At 48.1% G+C, this 26533-nt stretch overlaps 1 protein-coding gene across 3 annotated transcripts in view; it reads left to right on the top strand.

The window, feature by feature from the left end:
- The first annotated feature begins 6823 nt into the window (after positions 1-6823).
- CLCN2 (chloride voltage-gated channel 2) overlaps positions 6824-26533 on the top strand; it is a 532043-nt gene continuing 512333 nt past the window's right edge. Inside the window, exon 1 of one of the 3 annotated variants that reach the window (XM_086944441.1) lies at positions 6824-7181. In XM_086944441.1, the coding sequence (XP_086800567.1) occupies positions 7131-7181 (51 nt within the window). In that variant the 5' untranslated portion in view covers positions 6824-7130. The remainder of the gene's footprint in view (positions 7182-26533) is intronic. The other 2 variants (XM_086944443.1, XM_086944442.1) reach the window with 2 other exon arrangements.

Genomic DNA, 26533 nt, shown 5'->3' on the forward strand with positions numbered 1-26533 from the left:
ATTTTTTTTCAACCATTCCAATATGGCTGCCGATGCTTCTGCATGTCTGTGCTTGCAATGGCGGCCATCTTGGAATTGTTTTTTATCCTCTTACCATACCATGAAGCCACGAATGTATCCACATGCCTAGACATGTATCCACCACTATCATGGATTTATTTACAAGCTATATCAAAATAATTCCAGGGTAGCCACTGGTGTTTCCTCATGAGTTAACGTGTACGCTCAAGCAGAGGGGCCATCTTGTTCTTTTTTTGTTATACTTTGTTATTAATTTACCATGCCAAGATGGCCTACAGCCATTTTGCGATATTAAATTAAGAAATAAAATGTGTGTGGGGATGCTTCGCACTTACACAATGTGCGAGGCTGGAGCAGTGTGCACCTGCCAGACCTCGGCAAAAAATGTAAGCAAACAAGTAAGGAAGGTGGAGACAGGGGGCTTGTTGGCACGCAGAAACAGAGTGTGGTGGTGTGCATTTAATGGGTAAACAATGGACTAGGAAAAAAGTGTAAAGAAAAACATGAGTGTCAAAATACAAATGAAGCAAGCATTGGCAAAGCCAATTTGTATCGCTTATATGAGATCCAATGGCTTTGTTTGAGTAACTAGGAGTGGCGTGGTGTGGCATGGAATGGCATTGTATGACGTGGAGCTGCACTGTGTGGTGTGGCATGAAGTGGCATTGTTTGGCATGCACTAGCATTGTGTGGAATGGCATTGTGTGGCATGGAGTAGAATGGGGTGGCGTGGAGTGGAGTGGCATTATGTGGAGTGGAGTGGGGTAGAGTGCAGTGGAGTGTTGTTGTGTGGCGTGGAGTGGAATGACACTGTGTCACATGGCGTGGAGTGGTATTGTGCTGCCTGGCGTGGAGTGGAATGGCGTGGCATTGTATGGCGTCAAGTGAAGTGGCACTGTGTGGCATGGATTGGAGTGGAGTGGCATTGTGAGGCGTGGAGTCGAGTTGAGTAGAGTGGCATTGTGTGGTGAGGAGTGGAGGAGCATTTTATGGAGGGGTGTAGAATGACATTTTGTGGTGTGGAGTGGAGTGGAGGGGAGTGGAGTGCTGTTGTGTGGGTGGAGTGGAATGGCACTGTGTGGCGTGGAGTGAGATTGTGTTGCCTGGCATGGAGTGGCATTGTGTGGTGTCAAGTGGAGGGGCACTGTGTGGCGTGGATTGGAGTGGAGTGGCATTGTGTGGCGTGGACTGGAGGGGAATGTCATTGTATGGCACAGAATTAAGTGGCATTGTGTGGCGTGGAGTGGGTTGGCATTGAGTGGCATGGAGTGGCATTGTGTGGTGTGGCTAGAGTGTCATTGTATGGTTTGGAGTGGCATTAAGTGTCATGGAATTGAGTGATATTGCATGGAGTAGAGTGGCATTTTGCTGTGTGGAGTGGAGTGGCATTGAGTGGTGTGGAGTAGCATTGTGTGGAGTGGAGTGGAGTGTCACTGGATGGTGTGGAGTGGCATTGTGTAGCGTGGAGTGGCGTGGCATTGTGTGACATTGTATAGCGTGAAGTGGAGTGGCATTGTGTGTCATTGTGTAGAGTGGAGTGGCATTGTGGGATATGGAAAGTTGCCAAACACAGGGAGGGCCAGAGGAGGCTTAGAGACCTGCAGGATTTGATTCCCCTACTCAGAAACCAACAACACAAAAGAAAACCCCCCTGGGTCTACTAGATGAGGAAGAGTGCTACTGGAGTATCCCTTTTAAAGGACGGTTTTCCGCACCCACCCGAAGGTTGCATGCTTCATAATAGGGTAACCTCTTCGCATTATGAACCTAGTCATAATGCGGGCTACAACTCCCTCTCTGAGAGGAAGGAGCTTAGGGATGTTTTATTGTAGAAAGAGCTATACTAAATACCTTAGATGAGCTGAGTGTTATGAGGGGTGCAGAGCAAAGTGAGTGTGAAGTAAAACTAGCTCCAGGGTACAAAATAGACTTTATTGGGGTGCCCCTAGACCAGGATTAAAAACCAAGCTATAACAGGAAGTAACTCAACCTGCCATGGGGTGAAAAATAGGTTGACATGTTTCGGCCTAATACCCTAAACAGAGGGGTGGCGGCCTTCTTCAGGATCATATGGAAGCTACTGCAAGGTATGTTTAAACAACAGTGATAGAAAACAAAAAGCTAATTTGCCATCTAGAGAGGGGCTGACCTGATTGTCTGGCAGATCTGCGCAAAGTCCATCTTATGAAGGGTCATTGTGGAGCAGGCTGAGCTGTCCAGAGGCCTCAAGGAGAGCTGACTTCCTTGCTTCCCACACTTCAACTGGTCAGGAACGAGAAGTAAGACAGAGTTCTACCACTATGTCAGGCCCAGCCACTGAAGTTGTGCTTCTCAGGCAACCATTTTTAAAGTAACGGTGGGTCTCCACCTCTATGCTACAGCTACCAGGGAGGAATGGTGAAGTATTTGGACCCATTGAACTATCCCTACTTCCAGCACTGTTTCTATAATTGGAAAGCAGGGTCAGGCTGGGACAAAAAGTAGGTGATGCCGCAAAATAAAAGCGTTGGTCCCTATTTTCAAAGAAAGAGTCACTTCTATACAATAATCATACTCTAAGTAGGTAGTATGTCTTTTGTCCAGCCGGACAAGAATGTATTTTACAAATATATATATAATTAGTTTGTTGGCAACACTTAATGACAAGTGGGCACAGCCGTGACCCACGAAACAATGAGACAAAACAACGAAGTACAGAATGGACCAAGGGCAAAGTGAAATATGTCTGTACACTCCTATTTGAAAATTTCAACAGACTTAAATCATTCTCTCATGCACCATTGCACATTACAATATTGCATAATCATATTGCATATGGCGTTTTTTGGTGTTGACGACGACACCAAAAAACGCCATATGCAATATGATTATGCAATATTGTAATGTGCAATGGTGCATGAGAGAATGATTTAAAGGAGTGTACAGACGTATTTCACTTTGCCCTTTGGCCATTCTGTACTTCGTTGTTTTGTCTCATTGTTTCGTGGGTCACGGCTGTGCCCACTTGTCATTAAGTGTTGCCAACAAACTAATTTTATATATATTTGTAAAATAAATTCTTGTCCGGCTGGACAAAAGACATACTACCTACTTAGAGTATGATTATTGTATAAAAGTGAGTCTTCCTTTGAAAATAGGGACCAATGTTCTCTATAACATGATACTGCCCAAGGTCCCTATACTATACCTTTTGGGTTCCCTTGTTTCTTGTAACAGCAAAATAAAAGCGGCCTCCATTAGTGGAGCAAACAACTAAAAATACAATTGGTGATATGAGGGAAATCCACAGGGACAACCAGCCCACCTGAACATCAAACCAGCCCACCTGAACATCAAACCAGCCCACCTGGCCATCAAACTGGCCCACAACTGCTAAAAAAACTGCCTCAAACTGATCTGTCAGTCCAGTCCATCGGGCACTGCCTGGTTGTCCTATAGGCCAGTCCGAGCCAGCTGAAAACATTTGACTATCACTAGCCAGTTTAATGACAAAGGCCCCTAAACATTGGTGCCCTAAGGAATTGCTATGGTGGGGACTGACCATTGCTACCTCTGCCCCCCTGTTCAGAACAGTGAGGCCAATTGGGGCATTAATTGGTCTGGAACTGGACACCTTCAAATCTCAATTTACTGAACTCAGGTGGTACCATCGGGTTAAAGAAATATGTGACAATTTATAATGGAAACTCAGTTCTGAGCTTTCGTCCCACTGAGCTGTCCAGTCCTGCACTCAGAGACAGAGACCATGGATGAAAAGGATGCCCAGACTTTCAAAACAATATGGCTACAAGGTATACATTGTGACCCCCTCAGTTCCATTCGCTACAGAAGCGTAGCCAGGACGCCATTGGCCCCGGTGCACACATTGAAAATGACCCCGTTGACTGCTGTTGGGGTAGTCAAATACAGCGATTATCGGGTTTCAATGGGTCTCCCAGGGATTTGGACCCTGGTGCAACTGCACCTGCTGCACCAGTGGTAGCTACGCCTCTGATTAGCTGAGACCTTGCTTATAAATGGAGCTGAGTGGTGAAGTTTCCAAAGCTCGGCTTCATAGGACAGCATTGGCTATAGCGCCAACCTGACTGAGAATCTGTGACTAGAGCAGGGGTCTCCAAACCGGTCCTGGAGGGCAGGATCCATGCCAGAGTTTTAAAATAACTACATGTATCTCAATGGGGATATCCAAAAAATCTGGCATGGATCCGGCCCTCCAGGACCGGTTTGGAGACCCCTGGAGTAGAGTGTAAACACTAAAAATGTTGCATTATATCATGTCCCTGGTTCTGCTGATACCTATTGTTTATCGCTGTGTGCTCTGGGGCATAAACTGGTGGGACTCTGTTAAATAGGAGACCGGGCAGTTGGGGAAGAGGAACTGCAGGAAAGGCAGGGGCGAATTAGTGGGTGTTGGAAGGGCAGTGCAGGCGCCAAAAGGTGTAAAGAAGAGAACACCCAAACTCTTCTTACGGTTCAGTCGTGATAAAACCAAATTCCTTGTGCAGTGCACAGAAAGGGCCATAGGGTGGGTAAGAGAAGTGCGGAGGGCATGAAGAGCAGGGGCGTGACATCAGGTGGTGTTTGGGGCGTTACTCCTCCCTAATAAATGTCTTTTCTGGAAAGTAATTGGGTACAGAATGATGCTTTCAGTCGGATGCTTTGAGGTGTCTGTTGGACAACAGAAGGAATTTTTCCATAAACACAGAAAAAATCACACACACACCCTCTCCCTCTCTGCTTTAAAGTCTTCAAAAATGTTGGCTATTTTACAAAATATTATGTTTTCTCTCGCTTAGTACTCCTACCAACCTGCATTTGTCTCCCTTTCCACTTCTTCTTTAGCCCCTCTCATGAACACTGCTTGTCATATATTGTAATTTGAAATTATAAACCAGCCTGATTGTTGGAAAATCTCAAACACCCCCCCCCCCCCCCCCCCCCCACACACAAATGTTACTGACAAAGCTACTCCCCTGATGAAGCAATACAAAGTTGCCAAGTTTCACAGGTCTATGCCTGACTATATTTGGTCAGTCAAAGTTTTTTTCTCAGAATTCTGGGACTTGTAGTTTTATTTAACTTAGCATAAACAAGGTTTGCAAGTCCAAGAAATGTAAGATAAAAGAGGGCCTGGCCTAACTAGTCACGTATGGACCTGGAAACTTGGCAGTTATGGAGGTGGGGTGGTGAAGTAAAGAGAGGAACAGCAAGGGAGACCGGAGGGGCAGTATCTGAAAGGGCAGAGCAATGGCCAGGCTGAAGACGGCTGATAGCCAGAAACAGGTCCTTGGATGCTTGATTCCGGTCCAGGAAAGACATGGCTTGGTAGTTCGGACTGGACTGTTCCCATGAGGCACAGGGTCAAGGCTGATTTGCATACAGCCAGTGTCTAACCCAGGGTGGTGTGGAGTGCAAAAAAACGATGGATTTAGACCCAGATCTCTGTACTGGGGTAAATGTAAGACATTGTTCTGCATTCTGTCCATCAACTGTGTTTTTTGCTATTTTCACCCCATGACAGATCCGGCTCTATTCTCCACACAGCTCTGCCCTGATGCCCTTGATTAATTCCGAAACATAGATCGTTGTAAATACCATTTTCCTTTAATTTATTTCTAATATGGGAAATGTGTGGCTGTCTATTACAGACATTTTGAAGAGATCGGTTGTTTTTATGTTTTTCAGCACCATGCAAACTCCATTAAAAAAAATCTTTTTAGATCACAACAGGACCTCATGCATGAGAAACGGAAGTGGGTCAACGAGATATTTTGCAACAATGTCAGTCAGCTGCTGCTGTGTTACAATATTGAAGACACAAGGCACTATATCTGAATATTAGATGAAAACCCATTCAGAGTTTGGGCCAGTCTGCCTGAACATTGTCAGTGACCTGACCAAAGAGGCGTGAATGAGCTGAAACCGGATCATAAAATCACAGCTGTTCCACAGGGGCCCCTAAAATATGTCTGGCCCGGGGCCCTCAAAATCCTTTAGATCTCCCTTCACAGAAAGCGATGATGGTGCAGAGTTAAAAAGGGTGGGAGGGAGGGGTGGAAATGTTCGGGGTCTCTTAATTCCAAGCTCTATGCAAAAGTAACTTTTTTTGTTGCAGTTTTATCTAGCGCGAACTCGACCCGAAGGTGTCAAAGCGCTTTACATGAGCACCGGTTGTATTACAGACGGACAAATTCATATTTTTAGACAGGGGGAGATTAAGTGATTTGCCCAGGTTCACAGGAAGCTTGAGCCTCCTGGCAGATTCGAACCTGGCTCCCCAACTTCAAAGTTCGTGCGCTAGCCATTACGCCACATCCTCTCAAAGAAGTTCATTTTTTTTTACCCTTTCCAACCTGGTAGTTGTCGTTTTGTGTGCACCGTCGTAAGTTTGGGACTACAAGTGCCAGAATGCATTGAAAAAAAGTAAACTCTGGAGTTCCTCGCCGGTGGGTCATGAAAAGCGAAAGTTCTGGGTGACAGCGTGTGACAGCCCGGGAGAGGCTGCCACGTGGGTTCTACGCATGCAATGTGTGACACTTTGCCCCAGACCTGGCTTTGTAGTGCACAGCCCGGTGCATGCTGGGATTGCATGCTGATATGTGCACTGTGTCAAAGGACAAGTCCCAGAATGCCCCGTTCGTGTGGCTTAAAGGCCAGACCGGCTGCGGTGGCACGCATGGCATGGGGCACTTGACATCTGGGACAGGGTGCAGAGGTGTGCAGGAGGCGGGCCGAGGAGGGGGGCGGGACCCCGGGGAGGGGCAGGGGGACTGTGCCCAGCACAGCTGGGAGGTCCCGGGGCGGTGCTGCCCGGCCCCGGAGCCCCGCAGGCAGCAGAGAGTTGGATCCGGGAGCGGGAGAGAGGGAGCCGGGCAGAGCGCGGCCGGGAGGGAGGTGGGGACAGGGAGCCCAGGGAAGGAGGAGAGACGCTGCTACCGGAGCGAGAGGCTGGGCCTGGGCAGGACGGGAGCTGCAGCCGCCGGAGAGGGAGCCTGAGCCTGCGGAGGTGGACTGGCTGAGCCCGGCCAGAGGGAGCCGGACAGCACCGGGGGCAGAGAGGTGCCCAAGACCGGGAGAGGCATCACACCGAGGCGGGCGCACAGCTCAACATGTCCGGGGACGGGATGGAGCCGCGGGCGCTGCAGTACCAGCAGACCCTGGTAAGAGACCCCCAGCGCTGCTCGCACTTCTGCTGTTCGGGGACCCCAAACCAGCACTTCATGCACGTCTACTGGCAGAACCCGAGAATTATTAGCACCTGGTGCACGTCCACTGTCAAGAGAGCCTTGCAGCGGGCACAGCAGTCTCTCACTCCCAGCCCCCTGCACACCGGGCCCTGGGGTCTAGATACCACTGAGCAGCCCAACAGAATCGGCACTTAACACACACCAATTGTCAAGAGACCCCCAGCAGCAAGGATCACACCAGCCTCTCTCACCCAGCAACCTGCACGCCGGATCCTGGGGTGAAGATACCACTTAGCAGCACCACATAATCGGCACAACGGCACTTAACACACACCCATTGTCAAGAGACCCCCACCAGCAGACAACACACCAGCCTCTCTCACCCAGCCACCTGCACACCGGACCTCGGGTGAAGAGACCCCCAGCAGCTCCCACCTGCACACAGGACACCGGGTGCCAGGGGGCATGATAGCACCCCCCCCCCCCCCCCCCCCCGCCATATCGAGCACTTCGCAAACTTCCATTGCCAGGAAACCCTAGCAGCAAGCAAGCATCACACCAGCCTCTCTCACCCAACCCCCTGCACACCGGACCCTGGGGGTCAAGGGATGCCAGAGCAACTCCCCCAAATCAGCACTTCACAAACACCCACTGTCAAGAGACCCCCAGCAGCACCCTCACACCATCCTCCAGCACACAAGACCCTAGTGTGAAGAAGCACTTAGAAGGCACGACGCCAGCCTCTCACACCTAGCCTCCTGCACACCGGACCCTAGAGTCAAAAGACCACACAGCAGCACTTAGCACGTGTCCCTCGTGAAGAGACCCCTTGCAGCCCCCAAAGCATCCTCTCACACCCAGCCTCCTGCACACAGGACCTTGGTGTCGAGGGACGCCATAGCAGCACCCCAAAATCAACACTACACACAAACTCTGTGAAGGCACCACTAGCCGCAGATCCCTTACATCACCACAAAACCCCTTTACTCCCTAAACTCACACCAAATCATAAAAACTGCAAATCACCCGTTAAACTCATCACTCATTTGAGGGACCCTCCTGAGTAAAATAAAGAGTCCCTCATACTTAGTGCTGCCGAGACACTCCCGGGACAGGTCTCCCAGGTGAGTCCATGTCACCTGCCCACCTCAAACCCAGTCCTGGATTTCATTAACCAGGGCAGTGGCATCTGGGAGTTGAACCTTTTGAACCCATGCACCTGAAAACAGTGATTTGTAAAAGGGCCACCTTGGCCAACAACTTGGAAGGAAGTTGTGCCAGAAAACATGGCACCAAGTGGAACCCTAGCCTGGCAAATGCACAAAGGTAATCACTAACCCTGGGCGAAGTACTACGCTAGCGTAGTTTGCGAAGTTTGCGCTACTTCGCACTACGCGAATTGCACGTAACACAGTGCAAACACGCGTAGCGGTCATTTGTTTGCTTGCTTACAGTCCTCCACGTCATGTTGGCGACCGCGAGCGAGCAAAATGACATCCCGCTGATACTTTTTCCAGATTGCAAGCGTGGAAAATAAACTTCCCGGCGAGATTCTCAACGCAGGGAGGTCGGGTTTCTCATTGCGAGTGGTCGCCTATGCTCGTGACCGCTCGTGATGAGAAACTACCAGTCCGCGTTGAGAAAGCTGCCTCTCGAGAACAAATCTACTCAAGCGGCAGAAAACGACCGCTTGACTGTGCAAGATGCAGTTTGCACTGATTGCACAGTGCGGACAAGCATCCGGCACTGTGCAATCCGTGCGAACAGCATTTTGCACAGTGCACTACGCAGTTCGCGTAGCTCGCGAAGTGCACTTCGCGTAGCTACACGCAGCGCTACTACGTGAACTACGCCCTGGGTTAGTAATCACTCATGCTCAGATTCCTCAACCGTGTGACCTGTAAAGAACTCCTCCAAAGTAACCCCAAAAGTTAACACTTTACATGTAGTTTCCCCCAATAGAGCATACGTTCAACGGTATACCCCGTCAAAGATCCCCGCCAACATCCATATGCAACTACGTTCACCCTGCCACACAAACGTAACCACTTTGCACAAACCCAAACTAGCCCCCTAAACTTGGTGACATCCCACTCCTACTTCTAGAATATGACATAGTCATCCAGACCCAAGTGGCGTCATAGCGTCACCTCCTTAAAGCCAGTACCTTAAAACTGTCCCCTCATTGCAGCTCTGAGAGCCAAGGCACGTCCTGAAGGCTAACCAGTTAACCAACTTTATTTCACGTCACCTTGATGCCATACAGTGGAGAAGTGTGGCACAATGGTTAGAGCGGCAGACCTTGATGCAGAGTGCTGGCCAGGGACCAGGGTTCGATTCCCGCCTCGGCGGGATCGGGCTTAAATTCCTCTGACTGGATATTCTCGCCTCAGTGCTGAATCTAAGCATGGGCCCCACGCTGCAACTCTGGGCAATAGCTTGCTTAGTCTCCACAACGGCCCCCGATACACAAGGGATGCCTGGTTTCACCATGGGATGCCCAGGAGTGGACACCTCACAAGGAAAAGCCAGGAGGGGTTCCCTTGTGGTAGGAGTACAAGCGCCGGGATACTTACGGGTGACTGTTCGCGCTATACAAATACAACACACATTTACACATTTACATACTGTTTTCCAAACAACCCTCCCAGCCCCATTCATCATCCTGACCCATATCCCCCATTATAAGGGTGACCAGACCACTCCATGTCACCAGGACTCTGTTATTGGGAAATAGACTTATTTTACAATTTTTTTTTTTAAATGTGTTAGTTCAGATGATTCAGTTTAACTGAGCTGGACTACATCTCCCACAATGCACTAATTTTATAAGTGAGAGCATGGGATACTCTCCTGCGGTCAGGTAGCTGTCCTGCTAGTCTTCCATTCAACCATCTTCATTTTTGTTCAACTCCCCTCTGCCACAAAATAACACACATTTCCTTATAGAAACCTTTCTTCTCTCACCCTACTAAAAATCCTGTACAAATCCTCTCTAGATATTTGACCTTTGTGCACCATGACCCAGCACTCTGGATGTCCACCTCCCTGTACCATCAACATCTGAACGTTGCTCCTTCCAAACCCTTGTCCGTCATGTACCATGTCCACTACGCTCATACAAGGATGAATGGAATTTGAGAAGGTTGGGTTGTTATCTTCGTGGCCAAAAGCTTCAAAGAGAAGTCCAAATAGAAAGCCCTGAGGGTGGTGGAGAGAACCAGCATGGGAACAGGTCTTGTCTGTACTGGTTTCTGGAAGCCGGGTCCCAGTTCCGCGAAGTTCCCAGATTCATGCTTTCCAGACAATTTGATATGATTACCAATGTGATCTCCAGTGTGACCAGCTGTGGTTTCTTTGATGGGTTGTTTGATTTATAAATGAAGATTTTGTTCATGTCGCTTTAGTTGTAGTTTTCGCCCTTGCAGGGTACGAGCACGCAGTGAGATATGTATAATTTACATGCTTAAAAAGTTAAATCTCTGCTTACAAATTCCAAACTATAATTTACAAAAATAAAATCTATGAAAAATTCAGTGCTGAGATTCCATTTAAGACTGTCGGAATTTTGCAATGTTTGGGAATTTAACTGTAATCATTATAGTGGCCAAAAGGTGGAGAAATGTGTTTTCCCATAGGAGTGGTCAATGCAGAGGTTATGACCCATGTCATGGATTCATTAAAAGTCTTACATGAAAATCAGTGCAGTAATCTCGACCCAGAATTACTGATGCTAAATGGAACAGTAAAAACCTGTTGAAGTCTTTTGAGATTCAAACATTGCAATGAGGATTAAACATGGGAAGTGTTTGCTGTAGAGTTTCTGAATGATTTCCACTCATTCTGAATACTTTTGTCTGCACACATTCCACCTACTTTTGGGGTAATGTCTCTGGGGGAAACCCCCAAAGTTGTGAGTTTAAGTACAAAACCAGTATTTCGAATTTAGTTTGAATAAGGATGATCAGGAGACGCACATTGAGGGATAATGTCAAACATTTGTGAGAATTTACAAACCTTTTCAATGGCGTTCCAGTACTTCCTACAATTTTAAACTTGCGACATACCTGGGTGCTGATCAGAAGGGGGGAAAACGTGTTATTAGTAGGCTGCACACCACGCCAAGGACCAAAACTCAGAATGGTGTGGAAAGTGCGCACTTGGCGTTGTTGGTATTCGCAAAGACGTGTCCATGTGTGATTGCTGATGTTCAGTGTGAATCAGTCCTGATGGATCTACTGGGTGACTTCGCTGAGCACTTCAGCTGTCCACCTCTCCTAAAGGGAAGGTTTAATCTCTGGGCAGGGTGTTGAGAGCAGCATCTCTTGGTTGTGGGTGCTTTGCCTTCAGACGCTCATTCTTGGGTGTTGAGAGCAGCATCTCTTGGTTGTGGGTGCTTTGCCTTCAGGCACTCAGTTTTGGGTGTTGAGAGCAGCATCTCTTGGTTGTGGGTGCTCTGCCTTCAGACGCTCATTCTTGGGTGTTGAGAGCAGCATCTCTTGGTTGTGGGTGCTTTGCCTTCAGGCACTCAGTTTTGGGTGTTGAGAGCAGCATCTCTTGGTTGTGGGTGCTTTGCCTACAGACGCTCAGTGTTGGGTGTTGAGAGAAGCATCTCTTGGTTGTGGGTGCTTTGCCTTCAGACGCGCAGTCTTGGGTGTTGAGAGCCCTCAGCTCTTGGTTGTGGGTGCTCTGCCTTCAGGACGCTCAGTCTTGGGTGTTGAGAGCAACATCTCTTGGTTGTGGGTGCTTTGCCTTCAGACGCGCAGTCTTGGGTGTTGAAAGCAGCATCTCTTGGTTGTGGGTGCTTTGCCTTCAGACGCTCAGTGTTGGGTGTTGAGAGCCCTCAGCTCTTGGTTGTGGGTGCTTTGCCTTCAAACGCGCAGTCTTTGGTGTTGAGAGCCCTCAGCTCTTGGTTGTGGGTGCTTTGCCTTCAGACGCTCCGTCTTGGGTGTTGAGAGCCCTCAGCTCTTGGTTGTGGGTGCTCTGCCTTCAGGACGCTCAGTCTTGGGTGTTGAGAGCAACATCTCTTGGTTGTGGGTGCTTTGCCTTCAGACGCGCAGTCTTGGGTGTTGAGAGCAGCATCTCTTGGTTGTGGGTGCTTTGCCTTCAGACGCTCAGTGTTGGGTGTTGAGAGCCCTCAGCTCTTGGTTGTGGGTGCTTTGCCTTCAGACGCGCAGTCTTGGGTGTTGAGAGCCCTCAGCTCTTGGTTGTGGGTGCTTTGCCTTCAGACGCGCAGTCTTGGGTGTTGAGAGCCCTCAGCTCTTGGTTGTGGGTGCTTTGCCTTCAGACGTGCAGTCTTGGGTGTTGAGAGCCCTCAGCTCTTGGTTGTGGGTGCTTTGCCTTCAGACGCCCAGTCTTGGGTGTTGAGAGCCCTCAGCTCTTGGTTGTGGGTGCTTTGCCTTTAGACGCCCAGTCTTGGGTGTTGAGAGCCCTCAGCTCTTGGTTGTGGGTGCTTTGCCTTCAGATGCTCAGTCTTGGGTGTTGAGAGCCCTCGACTCTTGGTTGTGAGAGCTTTGCCTTCAGACGCTCCATCTTGGGTGTTGTGAGCCCTCAGCTCTTGGTTGTGGGTGCTTTGCCTTCAAACGCGTAGTCTTGGGTGTTGAGAGCCCTCAGCTCTTGGTTGTGGGTGCTTTGCCTTCAGACGCTCCCTCTTGGGTGTTGAGAGCCCTCAGCTCTTGGTTGTGGGTGCTTTGCCTTCAGACGCTCCATCTTGGGTGTTGAGAGCCCTCAGATCTTGGTTGTGGGTGCTTTGCCTTCAGACGCTCCATCTTGGGTGTTGAGAGCCCTCAGCTCTTGGTTGTGGGTGCTTTGCCTTCAGACGCTCCATCTTGGGGGCTCAGCCTACTGACTCCACAGCTGGGGGTCCAATGCACGGACCTCACTCCTCAGCTGCACATGTCAAGTACGGAGTCCTCACCCTCAGCTGGGAGTCTTGTATGCATGGGTTTCAAGCAAATCAGCTGGTGGTCCCCAGTTTAAGGTCTTTAAACACTATGCCTGGTTGTTGGGTCCAGGATTCATCAGACCCGGGTGTCTGGTCCGTAATCTTCAACTTATCAACACCGCTTCTAGGCAGTGGCATAACGGAAGTTTAGAGGGCGCCCCTGCAAGGTACAGAGAGGGGACCCCGCTCCGGATTTAATCCGGATCTCTCATTTCTGAGTGCTGTGCCTAGGGGCCCCCGCACCGCGGGTGCAGGTCTTCGCACCTCATTTACTGGTCTGGGCACATGGTCTTCAGATCCATCTGTTGTGTGTCTCTGGTGCACAGAGATTCATCAGCTCTGGGTCTCGGGTACACACAGATTCATCAGCTCTGGGTCTCGGGTACGCACAGATTCATCAGCTCTGGGTCTCGGGTATGCACATATTCAGTAGCTCTGAGTCTCGGGTACGCACAGATTCATCAGCTCTGGGTCTCGGGTACGCACAGGTTCATCAGCTCTGGGTCTCGGGTACGCACAGGTTCATCAGCTCTGGGTCTCGGGTACGCACAGATTCTTCAGCTCTGGGTCTCGGGTACGCACAGATTCATCAGCTCTGGGTCTCGGGTACACACAGATTGATCAGCTCTGGGTCTCGGGTACACACAGATTCTACAACTCTGGGTCTCTGGTACGCACAGATTCATCAGCTCTGGGTCTCTGGTACGCACAGATTCAACAGCTCTGGGTCTCGGGTACACAATGAATCATTACCTGTGGGTCTCGGGTACGCATGGATTCATCAGCTCTGGGTCTCGGGTATGCACAGATCCTTCAGCTCTGGGTCTCGGGTACACACAGATTCATCAGCTCTGGGTCTCGGGTACGCACAGATTCATCAGCTCTGGGTCTCGGGTACGCACAGATTCATCAGCTCTGGGTCTCAGGTACACACAGGTTCATCAGCTCTGGGTCTCGGGTACGCACAGATTCATCAGCTCTGGGTCTCTGGAACACACAGATTCATCAGCTCTGGGTCTCGGGTACGCACAGATTCTTCAGCTCTTGGTCTCGGGTACGCACAGATTCATCAGCTCTTGGTCTCGGTTCCACATGGATTCTTCAGCTCTGGGTCTCGGGTACACACAGATTGATCAGCGCTGGGTCTCGGGTACGCACAGATTCTTCAGCTCTGGGTCTCTGGTATGCACAGATTCATCAGCTCTGGGTCTCTGGTACGCACAGATTCAACAGCTCTGGCTCTCGAGTACACAATGAATCATTACCTGTGGGTCTCGGGTACGCACGGATTCATCAGCTCTGGGTCTCGGGTACGCACAGATTCATCAGCTCTGGGTCTCGGGTATGCACAGATTCATCAGCTCTGGGTCTCGGGTATGCACATATTTAGTAGCTCTGGGTCTCGGGTACACACAGATTCAACAGCTCTTGGTCTCGGGTATGCACAGATTTTTCAGCTCTGGGTCTCGGGTACGCACGGATTCATCCGCTCTGGGTCTCTGGTACACACAGATTCAGCAGCTCGGGGTCTCAGGTACACAATGAATCATTACCTGTGGGTCTCGGGTACGCACAGATTCTTCAGCTCTGGGTCTCGGGTATGCACAGATTTTTCAGCTCTGGGTCTCGGGTACGCACAGATTCATCAGCTCTGGGTCTCGGTTCCACATGGATTCTTCAGCTCTTGGTTTTGGGTACGCACAGATTCATCAGCTCTGGGTCTCGGGTACGCACAGATTCAACAGCTCTGGGTCTCTAGTACGCACAGATTCAACAGCTCTGGGTCTCTAGTACGCACAGATTCAACAGCTCTAGGTCTCGGGTACACAATGAATCATTACCTGTGGGTCTCGGGTACGCACGTATTCATTAGCTCTGGGTCTCGGGTACGCACAGATTCATCAGCTCTGGGTCTCGGGTACGCACAGATTCATCAGCTCTGGGTCTCTGCTATGCACATATTCAGTTGCTCTGGGTCTCGGGTACACACAGATTCATCAGCTCTGGTTTTCGGCTATGCACATATTCAGTTGCTCTGGGTCTCGGGTACACACAGATTCATCAGCTCTGGTTCTCGGGTACGCACAGATTCATCAGCTCTGGTTCTCGGGTACACACAGATTCATCAGCTCTGGGTCTCGGGTACGCACGGATTCATCAGCTCTGGGTCTCGGGTACGCACAGATTCATCAGCTCTGGGTCTCGGGTACACACAGATTCATCAGCTCTGGTTCTCGGGTACACACAGATTCATCAGCTCTGGGTCTCGGGTACGCACGGATTCATCAGCTCTGGGTCTCGGGTACGCACGGATTCATCAGCTCTGGGTCTCGGGTACGCACGGATTCATCTTCTCTGGGTCTCGGGTACACACAGATTCAACAGCTCTGGGTCTCGGGTATGCACAGATTCAACAGCTCAGGGTCTCGGGTACACAATGAATCATTACCTGTGGGTCTCGGGTACGCATGGATTCATCAGCTCTGGGTCTCGGGTACGCACGGATTCATCAGCTCTGGGTCTCGGGTACGCACGGATTCATCAGCTCTGGGTCTCGGGTACGCACGGATTCATCTTCTCTGGGTCTCGGGTACACACAGATTCAACAGCTCTGGGTCTCGGGTACACAATGAATCATTACCTGTGGGTCTTGGTCAAACTGTCTTGCCTCAGCTATGGGTCTCCATCGCTTTCTCAGCTCCTGTATTCAAGTGCATTTTCCTGATATTCTTAAGTTCACTCTAGATCTTGGGTGCCTGCTCTTTGCTTATTCGCTCTGGATATGTTACGCTTCATCTTTCCTCCGCTTTTGGTCTTGGAGGCCTAATGTCCACTTGCAGTGTTTCCCAGGTGCATGTTGTCAGGATTATCCGCTGTGGGTTTGTGACCTTGTGCTAGTCTGCTGTTGATAGGTAGATAGAAAGATTGATTTTATTGCACCATTACTTAAAATCATTGCAATACGCTGCTTGACTAATAAACTGATATTACCTTAAAAACACGTTATAGTCCAACTCATCATAAAACATGCGTTTAAAAGTAGTTTAGAAAAGTGCCCGGAACTGGTGGGCAGATGACCTTAAAGTTAAGAGATATATTCGGACTTCATCAAGATTATTGTCGCTGTCATAAAATGTGCAGCCATTTGCACCGAGTCACCTCTCGTGCACTCTCTCAGTGCATCTTGATATCTTGTCTGCTGTTCTTTCTCGGTATATGCTCTTCACACATCCACCACACATCTTGCGTGCAAGGCTCCATCACCTGTTGTGCCTTCAAGATTCATAATCTTTACTCATCCATTTTAGTCTTCACATCATAATCATGTGTTTACTCATCTGAGGATTTTTGAGACATTATCTTCCAGTTCACCTGTGCTTGGCCTTCACTTAGCTGACTTTATATATTGTATGGTCGTCTCTAATCCACTGTGGGTCTTATATGTAAGCCTGGGCGGTGAACTCCATCCCGTTTGCAGAGTTTTTCACACTCCGCAGAGCTTGCGGCGTTCTACAAAAACTCTGCACCGTGGAGCGGAGTTTTTTCCTCACTCACGCTCGCCAACAATAAGTAGGTGAGAGCGAGAAAAATCCACCGCTAGACCACCCCCCTGCGAAATTTCTCAATTCTCAATACGGGTGGTCGCGGATTGGTGCTACCGCTCGCATTGAGAAACCTTCTGTTCAAGTTGAGGAAGCCGCTGCTCGAACTTCTATTCGAGGAGCAGAAAGAAGCAGCGCCCTCTTGCACTGTGCAAGATGCCGTTCACACTGATTTTACAGCTCGGGGCAAACACCTGCCACTAAAAATCAGTGCTAACCGCTCGAGGTAACCCACTCTGCTGCTCACGGAACTCCATGGAGCTCTGCAACTTTTTTTGTCACTTTGCAGAACTCCATGAACTCCACTCAGTCTTACTTATATGCATGGTCTTAACTCATCTGATGTAGGCTTCAGATGCATGTCTACATCCAATGTGGCTCTTAGGTGCAGTGCGTGTCTTCCCATATCCGCTCTGGTCTTCAGAGCATGGTATTTACTCATCCGCTCTGTGTGTTGGGTGAATGTCCTAGATCATCTGTTCTTGTATTTATATAGCGCTTACTCCCCATGATTAGGTGTCTAAGCACTTTTTGGCGAGTGGCACTCTACTCCGGAACCCAAAAAGGATTTGTGGTGGGTTAGTATTGGGAAATATTTGTTAAATTGAGCGGTGGACGTGGAATCTTGTTGTTGAATTGAATCAGATAATAAAGGGATAGAAGATTGAAAAGTCTAGAAAAAGTTATTTGGGAGAACATAGTAGTAAGGTGAGACTTGGGATGAGTAAAAGGAGAGATGGAGGTGGAACGAGTCTCTAGAAAGTGAATCGGAAGATCATAGTAGGAAAATGAGTCCTGGATGAATCATAGGAGGGATACATGAAGGAAGAAATTGGAAAGGGTTGCTTGGGATGTCATGGTAGTAAAATAAGGTTTCAGGAGAGCCAAGGAGGGATAGAGTGGGAATGAGTCAGAGAGTGGAGGTAGAGGATATATTGAGAGAGGTATAAAGTGAGATGGTAGAGATTCAAGGTTTATTGTTTTCTCTCTTCTTCTCCTTCTAAAGTAGGAGCAAAGTGATACATTTATAGATACATAACTACATAGAAAGGGTATACATTGTATATATTTTTTTCTTCTTCTACCGTAGGAATAAAGTAATAAATATATAGGTACAGAACTACACAGAGAGGGTATACATGCATAAGGAAGATAGTATATTGAGAGATAAAGTTGTATTGTACAAACTTAACGGTAGCTGTACTTGAAGCTAATTTATTATTGTAATGTTATCCTTTCCTCAATATTTCAATAGTGAAGCACTTTTTGTGGTCTACCTTCATCTGATGTGGGTTTGTGGTGTTTAGCCTTTTCTCATCTGCCGTGTATCTTCACTGTAGCCCTTTATTCATGCACTGTGGATCTTGGGTGCATGGTTTTCACTTATCAGCTGTATTGCTTTGTGGCATGTTTTCACTCATTGGCAGTGCTTAATTTGCATAAAAAGCTAAATAAAATGTTTAAAAAACGAAATGCCAGGGCTCTCGTCAGGAGACCTCTGAAGCTTGCACCACACATTGCCCCCCTATGCTGCCAATGATAGTAACAACAACATTATGAATCCTCACACTTCTACAAGTGAGACAATTGAGACTATTTCTGGCCCCCAAGCTATAAGAATGGCTTGGGCTTCAGGTGATAGTCATTTTTAATGTATGCTGAATTAATGATTGACTGTTGTTGTGGTCATCACGAAATTAGCCAGATAGCGCCACCCTGTTGCAGACTGTTTCAAGAGCCGGATTAAGGGCTGGTGCTGAGCACCCAAAACCACTGGCTCAAATTAAGCACTGCTCATAGGCGTGATCTGTTGTTGTGGTCATCACGAAATTAGCCAGATAGCTCCACCCTGTTGCAGACTGTTTCAAGTGCCGGATTAAGGGCTGGTGCTGAGCACCTGAAACCACTGGCTCAAATTAAGCACTGCTCATAGGCGTGATCTTCACTCATCTGCAGTGGGTTTTGAGTTCAAGTTTTCACTCATTTGATCTGGATGTTCTGTCAATGGCTTTTATTTTTCTGGGGCTATTGGAAAATTATGTTCACTCGTGTTACCTATGTCCTGTTGGTGATCTATCTTTACTCACCATGATAACTCTTTAAAAAGCTACGTTTTTTTACCCAATTGCAGTCCATAGACTATCTGATCCAAAACAACCAATGCTCGTATGAATCTTTCAAACACTTTTAAGGGTGTCATCATAAATAAACCATAGATAAAAATGTATTAAGCTATAGTAAAGCAGAAAACTTGTATATCACCAGTACAACACGTGTTAGTACAGGAAAGGCATTTTAGAGTTGCAGTTTTAGGATGAGAGAGCCTAGGAAAAGGTAAACCCCTTCCTTAATCGCCACACTCCGAAGTGTGTGGCACCCAACAGTGACCTCCTGCAATAGCACTGAGTTAAAAGTGCTAACAATTATTGGTGAATCTTCACATTCTTGGATGCTTCTCAGGAGGAGCCTGATAGCTGGACTTACCTTGTGTTCTTGTTTACTATCTGGTAGCACCACAGATTAGGAAAAGATTAGGATTGAGTTGTCTTAATTAGCTGGTTTTTAAGTGGCATTGCTGTGGGATAAATTAAGCATGTCCATTGCGAGTGTGCATAGACTAGTACATGACCGCAGGGAAGAGATGTGGCATAGTGGCTGGAGCTGCTGACCTTGAAACCTCTAGGTTCAAATCTGTAACTCATCTTTTGACATTGTGTGATTCTGGACAAATCGCTTAATCTCCCTGTGCCTAGAAAAAGTTATCTATAAGTGTGAGAAAAGTAATACAAATGTGTAATTCTCGCTTGATGTACACAATCGTGTCACTACACCCCACATAATTAAAAGTACTCTATTGTTCCCCAGCAAAGATTATATATTTGTATATACAAGTATATACATCTACACGAAGACACTTGAATATATAGAGCGTCACTAGGTCTAGAGGCTTACTTGAGTTTAATGGTGCTTTACTGTGGGGTCCTGGAGATATAGTTACATATTACACAAGGTGCCCTGGGGGCGCAACAGACGTTTGCGTGCCCACGAGGCACTTTGGTATTACAGAAGGGCTGCGGACGCTTATACGTCCCATTGTGTAATACTGAAAGTGCTGGTGTACAGGCAGTGCCAGTGCTTCCTCAAGAGGGTGTTCCCTCATTTGCATGGGGCGTGTCCATATGCAAATGAGGCATCTCTTTGCCTCTGCACTCGCGCTGTATTATAGGCACAGGAGCAAAGGTAAAGAAGCTGTCAGTGGGGGCACTGACACTGCGCCACCTAAAATTTCTCTTGTCCCCCTTAAAAGTGCCGGAAGGCTGCCACCTGCATCCGCTCTGTATTTCACATTAATGCGCTGCCCAGGGCAGCACGAGTTTCCAGCTGCCCCGGGGGCAGCGCATACTATGTAACAGTGCGCACTTTCCCTGTTTGCGCCCGGCACCTGGAAAGTGTGCCTTATACATAATCTGGCCGCTGGTGTCCTAACAGCTCCAAAGGAGAACGTATCTTTTATACACACCTATCTGACGCCGTAGAACCCACCAACCCTATCCTAAACATCCATAGTGCCTAGAGACCATTCACCCCTAAATCGTTTCTGAGTGCGAACACTACACTAAAATGGGCGAGTCTAACCCCTGATGCGTGGTACTTGGCAGGGTTGAAATCGCTCCCGTGTTGCACGCACCACACACAGCCCAACAAACCTGCTCAACCCACCTCCAATGCTTCTGTACGTCGAGCGAATTTTCTATAACCTCCGACCTATTGTGCTGTAGTAACCTATTAAAAGAGTGCAAAGGTCAGTTTCTTCCTTCCTGGGAAGATCAGAGGTCAATTTCTCCCTCCTGGGTGACGTAAAGTAGGTGAGAGTCCCCTACAGGTTTGCTAATAATCTCGCTGCATGGTATTTATCGCAGTAAACCCTTAAGCTCCACTGGGGCATTCAACTGACCAACAGCTAATAGGCACAACAGGGCTTTATTAATTTTTAACTAATTAATCTAATGGAGGAGGCTGTGAACCTGACATCCAGGCAGACGACCACAAATCGTTTTAATTTGATCGCATACATTTTAACTAGTTTATTTAATTTTTATTTCTTTTCACTTGTTATTTTTTGTTTTTAAATCATAGAAAAATGCTATAGTTGAAAAACAAATCGTGCTTTTTAAAATGTATTGCGTTCTTTTTATTGTCGTCTTATATTGGGGGCGAAGACCGTTTCTTCTTGCTCAAAAATAGCTTTTTAGGCACCCGAAAAGTTCAGATTTGGCAATGAAAGAAGTTGTTTGTAGGCATTGTCTCTGTTTCACGGTTGCCAAGTAATGCAGCTAATCTTTGCTATACATTCCCCCTGCCTAGTACATTTTGTTTCAATTGGTGTGTAATATGTTCCTTTGCTCGATGGCCAGTTCTGTCCAGTTTCAGGAACAGCGTGCACATTTCACGATCTTTGCATGTTGTGTTTTCACACGTGGCTTCAAAGTCTCAGCGGGAGTCATCTGTTCAAAGTTTCTTTCTTCTCCGAGTCCCTGAATATTCATCAGAGACTTGTTTGTGAGATGGCTTCCCCGATGGGGTGTCTCTTTGCTGTCCAGTTTGACCTGTTAAGCCAGACATTAAATTGTTGCAGCCATGACCTGTTTCTCTGTCACTTTGACAAATGCTGGCAAAAGCTGCGATTGTCACAACTTTTTTTTTCTCATTAGTTTTTTTTTTTTTTTTTTTTTTTTTATTGAGATTTCTGAAAATTGCTCCTGCTTTCCCACTGATGGCATAGCTCATGGTAACTGAAGATCGATTCTGCTGTCCTGTTGATTATCGCACAGCTGATCGTGCAAAAGTTGTGCAAATGGTGATTACACTTTTCACTATTTGTTGCCTTCTGTGTTTGACATGGTGGGCAAATGATCAGAAGTCCCGGAAAATATACAAAGATGCACATTGAAGGGGAGGGGCAGCCATGGTGCTTTTAAAGGAGAAATATGGCCTACTAACGGTCACCATTGCAATTCCTGCTGTTTCTGGTGCCCTAAAAAGGTACCTTTTTAAATGCCACAAAGTAAAGTGCAGTATTTTTTCCATTATTTTATTTCAGCATTTCGGAGTGGGAATAACACAGTAAAATGCTTGTTTATCTTCATTCCGATGTGCAAAAAGCAAAATCGTTGGTATTTTCCCAGCTCAAATTCTGCCAGGTTTATGTGAAATGTGTCCGTTGGTGAAAAACTGTAGGGTATGCCAATGTCTGTGAACCTTGTAAACTTCAATTCAGGCACAATTTCCCACTCGAGTGGGGTCGGATTGGGAACCCATTGCAGCCCTAGCAAATTTTGTACGACCAGCCCCGGTAGAGTGCATAGTACCATCATGGCAACACTCCCCACCCCAAAGCACATAGCATGCATGCAAATCAGTACACACCACACAGATTTTGTTTTGGGAAAATTTGCCTCAGGTTTTTTACATACAACATTATGTAATATGGTGGGTTATCTTACGGGCGATCCAAGGGCAGGCCGCATTCTCGCCACCTGCCCGCCTAATGAGCCAAGCAGCACTGGGACGAACCACATCTGTGCTGCCCCTTCTAGTGATCCTCCTCCCGGATCACGTGACACCTGGTCCCTTATTACTCACGCCCCTTTCAGGGCGAAGAGTAGCAAGGCAAGCCCCCGGTTGTTCAGGCCCACAACCGCCGAAGGACTAACGGGGCGCCGACACGGTTTCCAGGAACCTCCCATGAGGCTCCTGGGCTCTGGCACACCTATGTGCTGTGCAGAGGTACCCTTCTGTACCCATTTGCTTCCAGATCTCCCTGTAACAAAAAAAGTACAAGAGTACAACATTCTCACCATACTTCCTACCACCATCCACGCCGAGTAAGCAGTAGGGTGGGAGACGGCGTGTCCCGCGAGGCAGCGGCTATGGCGTGTCTGGTGCGACAAAGAGGTCGTCAACGTGGTGATGGGGGACCTATATACCCCTCACCCCACCTCGCGCACTGGACATGACGTGGCACTGCCCAGGAAGGGGACACCACCAGAGTCCCTGCATCCTCAGGAGGAGGGGGGTTCCCGATGCCACTAGAGGGCCGCCATCTTGAGTGGCCTCCTGCGGTGGCCTCGGGCAGCCGCATAGTGAGTGCAGCGCGTAAGCATGACCACAACAAGGGGGGTTTTGAGGCAGCGGCGGCCGCTCCATTAGAGCGGGAGAGCACCACCAGCAAGTAAAACGATAATAAAACCGGTTTTAACCCCGTTTTCTTTTTAGCCCCTGACCTGCCCCCAAAGTCTGAGCCTTGGGAGCCGTGGTGGGCGCTCCCTTAACTGCGCATGAGGGTTTGACTTTGCTGGAGAGAGCAGGCACAGGCTCCCAGTCTGCCTGGGAGCACAAGTTGCCGGCGCTCAGGTCCATCCCGACGCTGCTTTCATGCTGCGGCAGTATTGGCCGCAGTGCAGTCTGGGAGCCTGTGCCCAGAAGAAGAGCCGAAGAGCACGATATGGCAGTGGATGCTCAGGGAAGTTATTAAAAGCAGTAACCCACTGAGCTATGCGCACAAAACGCTGTTCTGTGATCTGCTTGCTACACATCCTTTGCAGCAGGCATATTAACCCTCTGCGCTACCTTAGACAAGTCAAACCTACCACTCTGCTGACTCTACAGCAGGTGAAATGAAAGCAGTTGTTTGTATGCATTGTCTCTGTTTCACGGTTGCCAAGTAATGCAGCTAATCTTTGCTATACATTCCCCCTGCCTAGTACATTTTGTTTCAATTGGTGTGTAATATGTTCCTTTGCTCGATGGCCAGTTCTGTCCAGTTTCAGGAACAGCGTGCACATTTCACGATCTTTGCATGTTGTGTTTTCACACGTGGCTTCAAAGTCTTAGCGGGAGTCATTTGTTCAAAGTTTCTCTCTTCTCCGAGTCCCTGATTATTCATCAGAGACTTGTTTGTGAGATGGCTTCGCCGATGAGGTGTCTCTTTGCTGTCCAGTTTGACCTGTTAAGCCAAACATTACATTTTTGTAGCCATGACCTGCTACTTTGTCACTTTGGCAAATCATGGCAAAACGTGCAATTTTCAGAACTTTTTTTTTTCTCATTAGTTATTTAAAAAAAAAAAAAATTAAATTGACATTCCTGAAAATTTCTCCTGCTTTCCCACTGTAGGCAGAGCTCATGGTAACTGAAGATCGATTCTGCTGCACTGTTGATTATCGCACAGCTGATCGTGCAAAAGTTGTGCAAATGGTGATTACACGTTTCACTATTTGTTGCCTTCTGTGTTTGACATGGTGGGCAAATGATCAGAAGTCCCGGAAAATATACAAAGATGCACATAGAAGGGGAGGGGCAGCCATGGTGCTTTTAAAGGAGAAATATGGCCTACTATCGGCCACCATTGTAATTCCTGCTGTTTCTGGTGCCCTAAAAATGTACTCTTTAAATACCCACAATGTAAAGTGAAGTATTTTTTCCATTATTTTAGTTCTGCATTTCGGTGTGGGAAAAACACAGTAAAATGCTTGTTTATCTCCATTCCGATGTGCAAAAAGCTAAATCTTTGATATTTTCCCAGCTCAAATTCTGCCAGGTTTTGGGGAAATGTGTCTGTGGGAGAAAAACTGTAGGTTATGCCAATGTCTGTGAACATTTTTCTTGAGCGGGGCCGTACTCCCAAAGCGATTCAGAAAAGGGGGTGGTGATGGACAGAGTGTCTGAATTAAGCAGACCACTCCTACCCAGTCCAAAGATCAGGGCTTGATCCATCACCGTTTTTTAGCTCACTGCACCATCCCAGCTCAGAACCTGGCTACATGCAAATTAGTCTGTCCCTGGCCCAGTGCATCATGGGAACAGGGCAGACCAAACTACCGAGCCAATTCTTATACTGGGAAGGAAACAAGCTTCCGGGGACCGGTTTCTGGCATTACAGCCGTCTTCGGCCCGGCTTGCTTGAATCCTGATGGTGCAGTGAGCAAGGGACTCACATCTGAGTATACCCTTCCACGCTTATGGTGGACAAAAACGATTCAGAAAAGGGGGTGGTGATGGACAGAGTGTCTGAATTAAGCAGACCACTCCTACCCAGTCCAAAGATCAGGGCTTGATCCATCACCGTTTTTTAGCTCACTGCACCATCCCAGCTCAGAACCTGGCTACATGCAAATTAGTCTGTCCCTGGCCCAGTGCATCATGGGAACAGGGCAGACCAAACTACCAAGCCAATTTTTACACTGGGAAGGAAATAAGCTTCCGGGGACCGGTTTCTGTCCATCACCACCTCCTTTTCTGAATCGTACTCCCAAAGCAGCCCAGTCAGAATTTGTACGACCAACCCCGGTACAGTGCATAGTGAGTGCAGCGCATAGTGAGTGCAACGAGTAAGCGTGACCACTACAAGGGGGGGTTTGAGGCAGTGGTGGCCGCTCTATTAGAGTGGGGGAGTGAAGCCAACCCCCCCCCCCCCACCAGTTTTATTTTTATCCCCTGGACCCACCCCCAAGACTCTGAGTCTTGGGGGTAGGCCAGGGGGATGACACTGCTGGTGGGAGAGTGGTGGGGAATCCCTTCACTGTGTATGAGGGTTTGGCCGGCCGTCTTAGACCAGCCCCAGTGGCATTGCTGGAGCTGGAGGGGACAGGCACAGGCTCCCAGTCTTCCTGGGAGCACAAGTTGCTGACGCTCAGGCCAATCCCGACGCTGCTTTCATGCCGTGGCAGGATTGGCCCCAGTGCAGTCTCGGAGCCTCTGCCCAGAAGAGCACAATGCGGCAGATGGCAGTGGCGATGCACAGGGAAGTTGTTTTTAAAAGCAGTAACCCAGAGCAGTAACTCGCTGAGCTATGCGCACAAAATGCTGTTATGTGATCTGCTTGCTACATGTCCTTTGCAGCAGACATATTAACCCTCTGCGCTACCTTAGATGAGTTAAACCTACCACTCTGCTGTCCCTCCAGCAGGTATATTAATCAGCAAAGCTATCTTGACACTTTTATTTTTGCCTGAAAACTACTGGATACACAAGGAACTCTCCAGCGAGTCCTTTCAAAAGTGCTGCACTGCTACAAAAACGCCCCCAGTAACAAAACCAACCCCCCCCCACCCTTCCAGCTTCCTGGGGAAACGCCCAATGCCAGGTACCAGTTCCACCATGCACTTGAGAGCAAATCTAGATTACCCCAGGAAGTAAACTGTGTGCCTGTTGTCAGATTGGGACTGGTTTTGTAACCTTGCATTCCTACTCTGACCAAATTGAGTGAACATTGGTGTAACCCCTCATTGCACCCATCTTACATAGCAACATATTGAGCAGTTAGATGCTCATGAAACCTCAGTATCAGGTTCTGCAAGAAACAGGATATGCGTAATATTTGAATAGACTCCAAAGCGCTTACGGACAGGTACGCAGAGTCGAGGGGAAGAGAAGGTACTGGTGGGGTTGCAGTCACATTGTGGTGCCAATCACTAGTGTCTGTGAGTTTCACCCCAGCTACATTGATTCCACTAACTCTACTTACCACTGCATGGACACCACAACATTGTCTCCCTACACCTACATATCTCTTCCCAGTCAATCCTACATTGACCCTGTAAAGCTAAGCTGCGGGGTAGGGGTAGAATTAATGTTTCAGGCTTGGTAGGGGCTCGACTTGATGTTGAGGTTCATGCTAGGATAAAGTTTTCAAGCTGGGAGTGAGGTTGGGGTATTGCTTATTCAGAGAGGTGTTGTGGGCTAGATACTCCACAAAGTGAATACCTTCGGTCATTAAA

Source organism: Lissotriton vulgaris, chromosome 11, assembly GCF_964263255.1.
Source record: "Lissotriton vulgaris chromosome 11, aLisVul1.2, whole genome shotgun sequence".
Taxonomy (NCBI): Eukaryota; Metazoa; Chordata; class Amphibia; order Caudata; family Salamandridae; genus Lissotriton; species Lissotriton vulgaris.